Source organism: Neolamprologus brichardi, chromosome 10 (genome assembly GCF_056152115.1).
Source record: "Neolamprologus brichardi isolate AB-2024 chromosome 10, ASM5615211v1, whole genome shotgun sequence".
NCBI lineage: Eukaryota > Metazoa > Chordata > Actinopteri > Cichliformes > Cichlidae > Neolamprologus > Neolamprologus brichardi.
In genome coordinates this window covers 29512087-29525660 of record NC_142113.1, presented here as the reverse complement: position 1 = coordinate 29525660, position 13574 = coordinate 29512087, and the positions used below count along the sequence as shown (strand labels likewise).

General features: G+C 39.8%; 2 protein-coding genes across 5 annotated transcripts in view; both read left to right on the top strand.

The window, feature by feature from the left end:
• clip2 (CAP-GLY domain containing linker protein 2) overlaps positions 1-8107 on the top strand; it is a 53483-nt gene extending 45376 nt beyond the window's left edge. For all 3 annotated transcript variants that reach the window (XM_087847510.1, XM_087847509.1, XM_087847511.1), the window contains 4 exons: positions 2334-2493; positions 5276-5464; positions 5821-5880; positions 5975-8107. In XM_087847510.1, the coding sequence (XP_087703636.1) occupies positions 2334-2493; positions 5276-5464; positions 5821-5880; positions 5975-5986 (421 nt within the window). In that variant the 3' untranslated portion in view covers positions 5987-8107. The remainder of the gene's footprint in view (positions 1-2333; positions 2494-5275; positions 5465-5820; positions 5881-5974) is intronic.
• Positions 8108-10323: 2216 nt separating this feature from the next.
• The window catches only part of gtf2ird1 (GTF2I repeat domain containing 1), a 39729-nt gene continuing 36478 nt past the window's right edge, over positions 10324-13574 (top strand). For both annotated transcript variants that reach the window (XM_087847508.1, XM_087847507.1), the window contains exon 1: positions 10324-10625. The gene's annotated coding sequence lies outside the window, so the exon portion shown is untranslated. The remainder of the gene's footprint in view (positions 10626-13574) is intronic.

The window sequence follows — 13574 nt, the reverse complement described above, 5'->3', positions numbered from 1 at the left end:
TATCTGACTTTGTGCCAGCACATACGGCCACTCTGCACCTGCTTTAAAGCGGTGCCTGAAGTCACTGAGAGCAGCTGACTGAGGTTTCATCTCCAACAAAGACCTGCCAGATGGCCACCTCTCTATACTGAAGAGTCTGGTAGAGTTACAAAACATCCAAGTCCTTTAGTGCACACTGTCCAAAAACACCCCACTCTGCTTAATATGGTCATTATTTAACCACCCAAGTGTAAAAGGCAGTCAGTGCATCGTTGCAGAGGCGCAGGGTCGCTCCTTTGTTCATTAAGCCATTCAGAAAATGTGTTTTTCTGCAGCGCTGTTGAAAAAGTTGTTTTCCATTATTCTGACATTACCCCTACATTATTCATGATTATGATGTTAGTGAACCACCGCACTAATTAATTAGAGTTGGGTATACATTAGGGTCCTCAATGATAAAGCTGCTATTTTAGCATGTGACATACACTCGCCTGCCACTTCTTTAGGAACACCTTTCTAGCACCAGGTTGGATCTTTCGCCTTCAGACGTCCTTTAATTATTCACGGCACAGATTCAACAAGGTGCTGGAAACATTGCTCAGAGACTTTCGGTTCATGATAGCATCACAAAGCTGCTGCAGATTTGTTGGCTGCACATTCATAATACATTCAGATACAATGTATCTGAATGTCACAGCAGAAATCGAAACTCAGAACAGACCAAGCGGCGCTTTTTTAATTTTAGTGAGCCTGTGCAAAATTAGTAGGCTGGAGTGGGACCCAGTGTGGTCCTCTGCTGCTGTAGCTCATCTGCTTCAAGGTTTAAAGCACGATGTGTTCAGAGATGCTCTTCTGCTTGACTTGATTGTGACAAGTGGTTATTTGAGTTACCGTTGCCCACCTATCACATTCAGGCGGTCAGGCCATTTTCCTTTGCGCTCTGATATCAACAAAGCATTTTCACCCAGAGAACTGCTGCTCACTTCACGGATTCTTTGTAAACCCTACAGTTGGTAGTCGAGGAAAAGTAGAGCAGTAGATCAGCAGCTTCTGAAGTACTCAGACCAGCCCACCTGGGTCAAAGTCACCATGCCTAAATGCATCACACTGAAGTGGCCAGGAAGTTTATACTTCTACAGGACACATAACTAGTTCGCTGACTCAAAAAAATTAATTAAAAAAAACAAAACAAGAAAAATGTTTTAATCTGAGGAAACTGATAAGATTAATCCCTCAAATACCACACAGAATATCACAGAATAGGAGCCATGAATCATGCATGAGCTGCAGGTTGTGGTGACTGAGGTGTACTGTCAGTAATCATGGAGGACTTTCCTTTAATCATGAAAAATTCAAGCAACTTATCATGAAATTGACTTTTTACTTACTGGGGAAAATTCTAATTATTTTGGTCAATATTCAGATCATTGATAGACTTGATTAAATCAAAATTTTAATAAACTCTTTAAAAAGTGTTCCTTTATAAGTAGACGTCTTTGTATGTTAATTAGAATTTAACTTATTTAAAAAATTAAACTGAACTAAGTCTGTCACAGCTTGGTAGAATTTGGGAAAAAAGGGTTGCAGTGAAAGATAAAACGGGAGCGCCTCGGTGAAGCGAAATGTGGCGCGGTAATAGTTTTGTAATTGTTTTAATGATCACTGGAGGCCAAAATTGTAATTGAAAATAAAATTAGATTAATTCCACAGCCCTGCTTCACTTTAAAACAGGCTTTGAACAGACTTTTGATATAATGATGCATCTCTCACCTCATAAACCTGCCACACACCTCTTAGCAACAGACTCACGTTACACCACAGCACATAATCTGTTAATGTATTGATTAGACTAGACGGAAAAGATGTTCTTACAGAGAAAACACCCGGAGCGCTTCTTAGAAAGATGAAAATAACACTTATGTTGAGATGAAATAGTTCCACGAGTGCAGGAAACATGTTAAAGTTGCTAAAACCTTTGGCTAGCATGCAGTGCAAAGGTACAGAAAACTGTTCCCTGGTGTAAATGTGGTTTACTGATGCAAGTATGTCGGCAAACAGCCAGTGTACTTAAGATGATGTATACTTGGAGTAAGTAGCAGGAGCAGTGCCGCCTACGCTATTCCCACCGGCCTGTCTGCCTGACATATTCACATATCGTGAATGCTTTTGGATAATAATGATCTTTGAGCAAGGTCTGACCAAACCGAGTGATTCATATAATCCTTGACAGCGAAACTGTGGTGCTTTTACCACCTCTGAGGAGTCCAGTTCTTACTGCATTTCTGCAGGTCAGGAAACCAGAAACAGACACAAAGTAACTTTTCCCCTCTGTGTGTGTGGTTTTTAAATCACAGGAGTCTGAATGAGCTGAGGGTGTTACTCCTGGAATCACATCGTCATTCCCGGGATATGGACAAAGACCTGAGCCGAGAGGTCCACAAGGCTGAGTGGAAGGTCAAGGAGCAGAAACTTCAGGATGACATCAAGACGCTGCGAGAAAAACTGCTTTTACTGGTGAGAACAAAGCACCGTGGAATGATTGGACATGTCGGTCCCAAATTTTGAGGCTTTTCTTTTTTGTTTTTTAAATTAATGTTAAAAAATGTTGAAAACTAAGTTTAGAAATACAGGAGAATCAGCACCTTGATAAGCCTGGCCTATGAGTTGTGTGATTATACATTTGTTTTCACAGGTTCAGTGGTCCCAACTATGAAGCACACATTTCTTTTAGCATATGAAATATAAACATTGGTTGAAAAGCCTTACTTAAGATAACCTGGATGATAATTTACTGACAATAAACTCGCTGGTTTCTAGTTTTCTAATAAAGAATTTTATCAGTGTATACAGTGTGAACTAGGGCTGTTCGATATGACAGCAACAACGATCGTAAAACCATTGTGTGGCTCCGCTTGTTTATTTTCCACATAAACCTTTCACAATAAAGCTGAAGATCCTGTTGAGGTTTTTCAAAATAAACTGAAATGACGACAAACGACATTATTCTGAAACCTCAAATTTCAGAATATGCAACAAACAAATTACCTCAAATGAATACAAGTAGTAACTATAAATGGCTTTTACAGTCACCACGAGGATGCAGGCACAGAGAATACCAGCATGGCCAGTGAAGATCAGGCAGAACCAGGTAGTTCCAAACAGAAAGACCAGTCAAAACAAATCCTTAGCCCTAAACGAGGGGCTACCTCTGTAGCATGGACATGGTTTCGTTATGAAAATTCTGACACGGACCAGAAAAATCAGGGTGTCGGTGAAGGTTCTCAGTCATCTAGGTCATTGTAGTCTAAGGCAGCGGTCTCCAACCTTTTTTGCGCCACGGACCGGTTTATGCCCAACAATATTTTCATGGACCGGCCTTTAAGGTGTTGCGGATAAATACAACAAAATAAAACTAGTACCGGTACCGAAAAAAAAAAAGATTTATTCATAACACACGTGAAAAGACCAGAGAAAACCGAGTAAACAATAAAAACGATAACAAAACAACGCTGAAAACCGATAAAAACCCTGAAAACTATACATTTCACACCTGAGCCTCAACTCTCGCGGCCCGGTACCAAACGACTCACGGACCGGTACCGGTCCAAGGCCCGGGGGTTGGGGACCGCTGGTCTAAGGAGCTTAGAAAGAAAAGCGTCTGGACGTCTTTAAGTTGCTTGAAGACGTTTCACCTCTCATCCGAGAAGCTTCTTCAGTTCTAGTGTCAATTGGTGGAGAGTCCCAGATTTAAGTCCCCCCCCCCCCCAAGAGGGACAATAGACCCCCTAATGATCCTCTACCTAATCACATGAGCCAAGGTGTGAAAACGGGTGTAGGTCACAATCAGCCAGGGTTTCAGGTGAGCTCATTGGGAAACCTAGCCCCACCCTATCATGTGATTTCCTGAGGTCAGATGGCCCAGGGTGTGAGTGGGCGTTGGGGAGGCGTCTGGGAAGGGATATGAGATTTTGGTCACAGCCCTAGTGTGAACCTACCCTAGATTCTCAGGTGCTTTTCAGTCCATGTTGCTGTAAAGACGGTTTTCGGGTTCACAATGATGATGAGGAGAAGTTTGCTTTGTTAGTATGTTTAATTTATTCCCATTTCATTATCTCACATGAATGACTACAGCATCGTTTCTGGAAGTAACCAGCTTTCATACTGAAATTGCCTCGATTTCAGTCCGTTTTATAAATTTGGATGTTGAGCATGCTCAACTTTCCCTGGAAAGATCGTTTAACACTGTGAAGGTTTAATCTTTCATTTAAAATAAAGACACCAGACTTTCTGTCAGGTAAAGAAATAGTTTGGTAATTTGCACTGAAATACAGTCACTTGCCTGCCTGAGATTTCATGTTCAAAACTGAACTCATAACAATGGACTGTTTATACAAATTGATCACCCTTCTCAAGGGCAACAGAAAGTATTAGAGCTGATTTTTCAGGTGAGCGATTCTCACTAGCAAACATGCTGTTATTTTATTTTGTAAAAGCAAAACAGTTTTTAAACTTTGGGTTTTTTCCTGCAGTTAAATTCAGTTACAAATATGTTTTAAACATTTCTGGCACCTGCTACAGAGGCTTTTCCTTCTAAAGGAAAGTTATAATTATAAATACATAAAATAACTTTTTAATTTTTAACATTTCTTATAAGACGGGCATAATGTACACTTTTGTTTATCAAATACATTAAAGCATTTGGGAATCTTAAATAAGGTAACACTCATGCTTACATGTGTACCTTCTCTACAAAAAGTCAATTTTATCCTCATTTCTGAATTTGCCCGTAGAATTTGTCAAACTGAATTTGTATAATAATTTCCTGGAAAATAATTTGCTCACCCACTAATGGATTGATTTAGGACCTAATCCATATTTCAGCTTGATCTGGATCTGACTTATGTCGTGTCCACAGAGTACTGTCTAAAATATGTCACATTTGACCTCTGACCTCTTCTTCAAAGTCAATAGATTGCTCTGAAGGTTAAAGTGATAATAATAGAGCTATTTAAAGAATAGATTGGTATGACTTTGAGTATTATCGATTCATTTTATCATGACTTTATCTACATTAGAGTAACAGATTATAACGATTTAAATACATGTATAAAGTTTCATGTAAACTACATGATGTAAATCCTGTAAAATGGGTAATAAAAGCCTGCTCTTTGCACTTGTTTCACTACAAAGTACTTGAAGTGCGTTAAAAACAAAAGAAATATATACAAAACCCATAAACCTAATACAGTTTGGATGATTTAACTTACTTACCAGTTAGCTTGTGCGGTTCTTTCAGGGTCGGGAACGATCCTCCCCTGACCACCGGCGGTACTCGATGCTAGACCCCTCGGCTCTGGACTCGGAGGTGACCCGTCTGCGCCAACGGCTGCTCAGCACTGAGGAAGCCCTGAGGAACGCCTTAGAGCACAACCAACAAGTCGACCAGCTGGTCCAGGCCATGCGGAAGAATCCAGAAAAAAGCCCGGTAATTTTTTTTTTAAAAAACAAGATGGAGAAACAAGCAACCACAATTGACATATCCATACTACAGCTAGTTTGTGTTTGGGGAATAAACCCAGGCAGACATAGGGAGTACGTGCAAACACTCCACAGAAAGGCCTCTGCAGGCAGCAAATGCAATCACGCTTTCGATCCCCACCTAGACTGCATGCATGCAGCCAGAACCAGAACGTTTCTGGTGCCAAATCCCATCAGTCTCCTACAAATGGTAGCTATTAAGACTGTTTTAAGATGTTAAAACCCAGGTCTCCTGAACAGGTCTTCTAATGTCTAATCAGGCCAAGAACAGGACTAAAATGATCATTTCTGACTGTTTTCCAGGTCCACGGTGCAAATTCGGCTAATGGAATTCACCACCAGGAGTCACACAGCGCTCAAGATGTTGGTATTCTTTCCTTTTGCTTTTTTCAGTCATTGATTTAATAATAAAAATAATACATTTTAAGGAAGACATGCTTTACGTTTTCTTCCCTAGGAACAACACTGATATGAGCAGAAGCGATGAGAGTGGGACGCTGACGTGACCCCGAGTGAACTGGGACGTGCTGAAGTACACCTGAAACGTCAAAGTTTGGTCCGACGTGTCTCCCGATGCTGCGGTGGACGCCTGAAACATTTCAGTTTACAGTTAATACCAAAACAGCGAATCTCTGTCTCAAGTGAATATATGTGTTGTTACAGAAAGCACCTATTAGCCAATCATGAAGACCACTTAAAAGTACTTTAAACAGGAAAAAAAATAAGAAAAAGAAAGAGATATGGACGTGAAGAGATTATCAGCTCAACAACTGCTGAGAACTGGCAGTGTGGCAACTTTTGATGCTTTACATTAGTTAGAAAATTTGAAGCTACAAGTTGAAGTTTTGTCATTCGCTGAAATCTGAATGACTGCGCTGAATTTTGACGAAGAAAGCAAAAAGACTGATGGACGACGAGAAGAAAAACTGGGTCTCGGTCGCTTTGTTTTATTTATTACTTTTATTTTGCTCCTTGGCTTTGTAATAATCCTGTCTGCTGTACGTGAGCTGATGGCCTGATTTTGTTTTTATTTTAAAGGAAGTTTGACTCGTGTCTCACCTTGCTTGATATCTGATGAGGATTGGTAGCAAACATTACCCTTAATCCAGAATTATTTGAACTCAATTTTAGTTACACTGCACCAGATCAAAACAAGTCATCTCAGGGCACTCGCCATAGTAACTACAAATTTACACTATAATAAAAGCATCTCTGCTACCAACTTTGTGAAAATAACCAGTTTTTACAGTCACTTTTCAACTTTTTGTGTTTTTAAAAGAAACATGAGCACTGAACAAATACAAAAGCAACAGTTTGTTGCAATATAGGAGAAGATGACAGAGAAGGTGGAAGAATAGTACAAAGCAATGCTGTCCTGTCTGCAGACCGAGTATGTACTCATCCAGCACAGTGCTGGATGTTGACCTGAGCGTTTGAAAGCTTGGCCATGTTTAATATGAGCAGTCACCATGATAACAGTATAAGGAAAAGTGTAATAAGCCCAATGTAAACAGAATATAAGGACAGTGAAGGACGTGCTTTACTGAACCGTGGGATAATTTCTATTCCTCTACAGCCACCGCCTGGTCAACATTTGTTTGCAGCAAACAGGAAAAATGCCCTTGAAGTTATGAAGTTCTCAGGTAGCTCCTCAGAACCATTTGGTCCCAAAGCGCCTTAATGTACGTATACTGGTAGAAGCACGATGAGCACAAAGTTAGGTTCAGTCTGGTCGTTTAAATGTTGACTGGAGCTCTTTTAACGGTCATTTCTGATCCAAGGATAAAATACTAAATCAACCTCTTCCCGTCTTGGAAGACCCCGCCCTCCCTCGCCAACACGCATGAAGAGCGTCATCTGTTACAGGACTGATGGTGATGATGTTACTACCAATCCTCCCTTAAGGTGTTTGTTAAGCTTTTCAGCCATTTACACATCAGTGGACTCATTGTGCAGACCGAACCTGGGAGACGTTGCAGGACATTTGTAGTACAAATACAGTGAACCATTTCAGACTTTTTCCATTGTCTAAAACTGTCTGACCGCGCATCAATACATCTCTTTCTCTGATCGGTGGCTTTGTGTTAATTTACTATATATGGTACAAAATACAGTGTGAGCCCATTGTAATGGCCCTGGATTTCTTTACTGACCCTTTCTGAAGTCTTCTGAAGGGCTTTCCCAGGAGCTAAAACCCAAACAACAGTGTGGGAATGTGGGAAGTTACGTTCATCCTTCCCTGGATCGAAATCATCCGGATTTCATTTGCCTCTAACATTTATACTCTTAAGTCTTCCAAGTATTGTTTTTATCCATTTGTCAAACTGAACTAAGGGGGGATCCTGTTTGTAGTTGGTCACAGGTTGCTATTGCTTCACAGGAGACACTACACAGAGGTGGGGTGGGGGTGTGCAGAAAGGCTTGAGTAGTGTCCCCTGAGAACACGTGCAGGGCAGGCACTGGTCAGCTCAAATAAAACCTGAATTTTCCACTGGATATTGTACATGGCCTTTTCAGCTGGAGGGTTCATACCCTTTGGAGTATTGCTGCGATGGTTTTGGAGATTGAGTCATTAAATATTAACAATGCAGGCAAGGGCTGCTGGTGTTTTATTTCACACCCTTTCATGCTTATACGACTTTCAGCATGTTTGTTTTTGAGACCAAGCGCAGCAGATCGGAATATTTCTGCAGAGCTGGGTTAAAGCGGCGGTGTCGGATTTAGGGGCTCGGCGGTTTAGGAGATTCAGCCAACGACCATAATGTGCATGGCTAAATATTTGTCATTAAATAAAACGCGGTGATATCAGCGAGAAAAGATGGCAATAAATCCTTCATGAGGGAAAAGTTGCCACACGGTGGAGATGAGACATCCAGACGCTGCACACTAATTTACTCTCGATTTCTAGCTTCCAGATATATCAGTTTTATTTGTTGGCCTTGGCAAATGTCAGGGCTTATCCACATGTCCCAGTTTCTGCTAGAGGGCTGATTGGTTATGCAGGTGACATTTTGAATAAGTAAGAAGTGACTTATTTGTAAAAGCACAGCATAGATGAGGCACAGATGTCATTTTTGCTCTTGGTGAAACAGAGTTGAACACAGCAGTTAAGAGGGAAAAGTAACAAACTAGTGAGATTGCAATGGATTTAATGTAAATAACTTATGATTAAAATTTAATGGTCCGAGTACTTTTATAAGAAACGTTCCCTTTTCCTCACAGATGGAGTGTCAAGCTAATGTTAGTTTACGGGGCACGTATAACCAAACTTGGTATTAAGACGGTTGGACAAGTTAAACGATTGCATGCTGATGTCTATTTAATGTAATAAAGAAACCAGTGCATCAAAAACAAAACCAAGTAAACCTAAGTTTTACCATTTATTACATTAAATATTAAAAAAGCCATATGAACAGTTTTATTTATATTTAATATAATAAAGTAACCAATCAATTTGTGCGTTTTAAAAAAGAAGGAACCAAGTAAAAAGTTATACTTGGATTTACTTGGTTCCTTTTTTCTTTACATTAAATACAGTGCAGCTATTTATATAGCATGTTTCAAAGCATAAGCTATAACAGACATTCTAGCACAATCCTTGAGTAAAACCAGATGAAAAGCTGGATGTAAATAATATTACCCATAAAACAAATAAGTGTAAAAAAAACATAACTTAAGATTAATAAACGCAGTAGAAATAAAATAAAGTAAGATCACCAGTAGTCCAATGAAATTAAAACAAAAATGAAAACAAGCAGAAATTGGGAACAATTACATTTAAAACCAGCAACTATAGACTATATAAACAGCTAATGGCTAAACAGGCATGTTTCTACTTCTAAACTTCTAATGGTCCAGTGCACCTAACAAGACTTTGCAAGGCATAAAACCTAAAACTGGTTTCATTACCATTTGTTGTGACTTGTGAAATAACCTGATCCTGCTGACCCGAGGGGTCAAGCTGGGTCTTAGCTTACTGGCAGAGCGATATTGATGTCTCAGACCGTGGAGCAAACCAAAAATAAGAGTTCAAATTTTAAAAATCAATTCTAAAGCTAAAGTGAAGCCAACGACCTTACAACAGCTGTTAAAAGGTCATAGTAAAACTGACTTTTTTAAGACTAATTAAACATTCACACCCGTTTACATAACAGATGGCCAAGACTGGGATTATAGTTTATAAATTCAGTTCATTTCTACAATATATTACATATGCAGATCACAGTGGAGCTAGAGAAGCAGAAAAACTTTACATATTGAGGTTTGGGCACTACATTTTAATTCTGGTTAAAACATTTTGTCAGAATCTAGAAACTCTTTCTTATTTTTAAATATTCATATATTTCCACACTTGCATGGAAATGTAAAAAAGAAAAGCACCTCTTCTCTAGGATCTGAACTTTGCCCTATATCAAACAGACATGAGCTATTTTGGGCAATCACTGCAGCTATGGCATAACTTCCACGGCTACAAGATCCATGTAGCTGCCGTAGATCCACTTTGGACAGATCCTAATCCTAAAAATAATTTGGATACTGCGCAGCTATCGCATCAAAGCACCTACACGCAGTCTATGAAGGATTTCTTAAAGCACAAAGTAATGTGTGAAGTTGCTGTCAAGTGGCAGACGGCGATTTAAATGGCCACAGTCTAAATAAAATATATGCGCGTTTCACTATTATTATTTTTTAAGGACATTCTCCTTTCCGTGTACATTTTGCTCTCTGAGGGTTTTTCCAGAGGTTGCTCCGCTAATCCTGTATGTAAATTGCAGCCAATAGATGCTGTTGTTGAGTTGGGCTGGGATTAGCAGGAGGCGAATGAGTTTCAATTTTACTGGATTACAGAACAAAGAAAGGGGAAAGGGACACCCTGCTCTGTTAAGGGGAAAAAACAGACATAAAACTAAGAAAAAAAATACACAAATAGCAGACAACGGGACGTGAGCTCGAAGTCGTCGTTGTGATGATCCGGATTACGATGTTTTAGCAGATGGCACAGCTACATTGTGGATGGGAATTGTGAGCGTTTCTGATGGATTAAAACGGGGGAATAAACCTATTCCGGGATTGACAGCAGCAACAAGGCTATTTAATCGCTAATTAAGGTGAGATTTCGATGTCCGTTTTGACATTATTGAGGAGTTACGTTCTACGCCCTCGCGAAGGTTATGGCTTTTGTGATTGTGCATTTAGAAATTACAGATTATAACCTAATTTTGGAACTGGGGGAGGAGATGAAAGGAAAGTGCTAGCGCTAGCTAGCATAAAGGGGGCTAGCGCCGCACAGCTAGCTCAACGTTCTAATGGTACCGTTAGCTAATTAGCCAGCGATTATTAGTTAGACATATGGTAAGTAGCAGAGAAAGGTTACCGATAGTTAGCAGGTTTCAGGGACTCCTCCCTTTAACCTTGCGAGCGGAAAGCTAGCCTCTGTTTATGACTGGGATGCAGCGTCTGTCTGCTTGGCAAATTATCCCCCATATTTCTTTTTAACGCTATCACTTACCAGAAGGTTACCCAGCTAATACAACAAAGCCAGCTAGCCGCATTAGCAAGTGTAAGAAAGGAAGCTACACATTTCAACTTTCAGCCAAAGGATTTGAATAACTAACAGCGCTGTCGACTTTCATACCAGCCTCGACACACAGGCACTGCGCCGCAGTTAACTTTAACAGAAATTACTAGCCGTCCTATAATTACACCCAGTTTTAAAACAGCGTTAGGTACTCTAAATCAGTGTTTGCATGTATCCAAACAGCGAGCGTTTAATTTGGACGTTAGTGTGTTATTTTCTCGTCGTTTTAACCTCAGCTGCTTTCTTGTAGACACACGTTAAAGTTTGTTTTTAAAAACAGCTGACTGGAGTGAAACTATCAGCTGTTGGTGTTTGGAGAAATTAGCTGAGGGGAAAAAGTAGACATCCCATCCATGTCTGATATGCGATTTCACTGCTTACCTTTCCTATTTACCTCAGCTGTGACCTGAACTTTTTAAAGAGCATTTAAACAGATGTGCAGTATGAAGACAGCACCGTGCCAACCCGGTTGAAATTACTGTAGTTGAAATCTACTTTAATTTTTCTTTAGTAAAATACAGTTTAACATAGTTGAAGTTCTGTTAAACTGACCAGAAAGTGAAGCTTCTGGTCAGATAAAGGTTTAGAGAAAAAAAAAAAAGTTTCCCTGGTTCTTTATCAGTTTCCTTATATCACATATACCCTTTCTTACTCCAATAAAAAGGTTTTAACAGAGTAAAAATCAAACCTCTGCAGGAGTCATTTGAAGTTTAAGGTGTTACAGCCGACTCTATTTTCAACTTTTAACATTGGAGAACTTAGAAAAAAAAAATCACACCAGTGGTGACTTATGGCTTCTGACACAGCAAACAAAAGGATTGTCTGCTGCTGGAAGGAAATGTTAGATAACATCTATCAAACCACACCCAGACTTAAAGCAAGGTGCTGTGCCTTTCTATGAAAAGGGACAAAAAAGACAACAACACTCTACTCTCAATAACTTGCATATAATTCTTCTAGCAGGATGAACTTTAGACTAAGCGTCGTTTTCACTTCCCTTTCCCAATCAGACACCTTCTGAGGACTGCGCTTGATTGACATCTTTGTTACACTCCCGAGTTGGCTCGCACTTCTTTGGGCCGGTGAAACTAAAACATTTACAAACTCTTAAGTTGCACACCACCAGCTGGAACGATTTCAGTCTGTTTTCGGCTCAGTTTCCTCACACAAATATGCTACTTGTGCCAGCCTGAAACACTGGCTTTTTGAGCACACATATCAGTGGCATCATAAACGGCACAATAAAAACTCAGTTCACATTGCTTTTTCTGGTTAGATCCAAGGCGAAATTGACCCCCATTTGAAAACATTTCAAAGCTATGAAAGGATGAAATACAGAAAATAAACTTTGTTTACAATCAGTTTCAACCTTGAGTAGTGCATCACGAACTAGCTTTCGATGCTTTTCCCACATCTATACTTCACAAATCTGTGAACAGGAAAGGATTGTTTGAAAAGGACCTCCATTACCTGATGTTGGCTATAACACAGTAGAAATTTAACATCGCAGGACACACCCAGTTATTTTGGTTCACGAAGCTTTGCCATTAGCTTCAACCTTCAACCTGAGCACAGGCCTAATCAGCCACAATAATTGGAGACACCTGTGTGGCTAAGCAGGTGTGCTGGAAACCCATCTCTCTGTGATGGTGACCTTGAGTGGTATTATTATGCTACACCATTTACGAATAATAGTTAGTTAGTTATATATATATTTAAATATAATTGGTGTTTACCTGCAGGCCTTTTTATTTATAGTTTCTTTATGTAATTTGATCATTTTTGAAACACACCTTTGAGCCACAAATACATGAAAAGATGTCTACATTTGTAAGAATTGCAGTAGACCAGGTGCTGTCCCTACACCACATTAGTTATATAGGAGCACCTCATACTAAAATATATCTATCTTTAATTCACCTTAGTCAGCAAGAAACATTGAACCTTATGAGTCACACTATCATTAACCTCGCCTACCTCTAATGCAAGATAGAGGTTTAGTATTTATTTAGGGAATTAAAATCTAAAGTTTTAGTGCCTTCAAAAACAGTGGCTAAATATCTTAAAGGGGACCTATTCTGCTCATTTCCAGCACCATGTATTTATTCTTTTTACACTCAGGAGGTAGCGTAGGTCATCTTCTAAGAGAAAGGTTGACAGTATAATCCTGGATACTGGACCCTAATTAATCCATCGGGGTGTGTGGAAACGTAAAAAGCGCTGTATAAATGTATGTATAAAAGTCCTTTAGTGGTTAGTTTGAGACGACAAGCTTTACATAAGTATCACCCCGAAAGCCAACCCTCCCGATTGGCTGCTTCTCACAAAAAGAAGGTTTGAACAGCAGTAGGAGGGGCTTCTGTGCTCACATCAGCTAGCTGTGTGCCGGTGATGACTGTAAAACATATAGCTTAACTCTTAACGACATCATACAGAGCCAACAGTAGGAAGAAACGTCAGTTTTAAAGCAGTAGGAAGG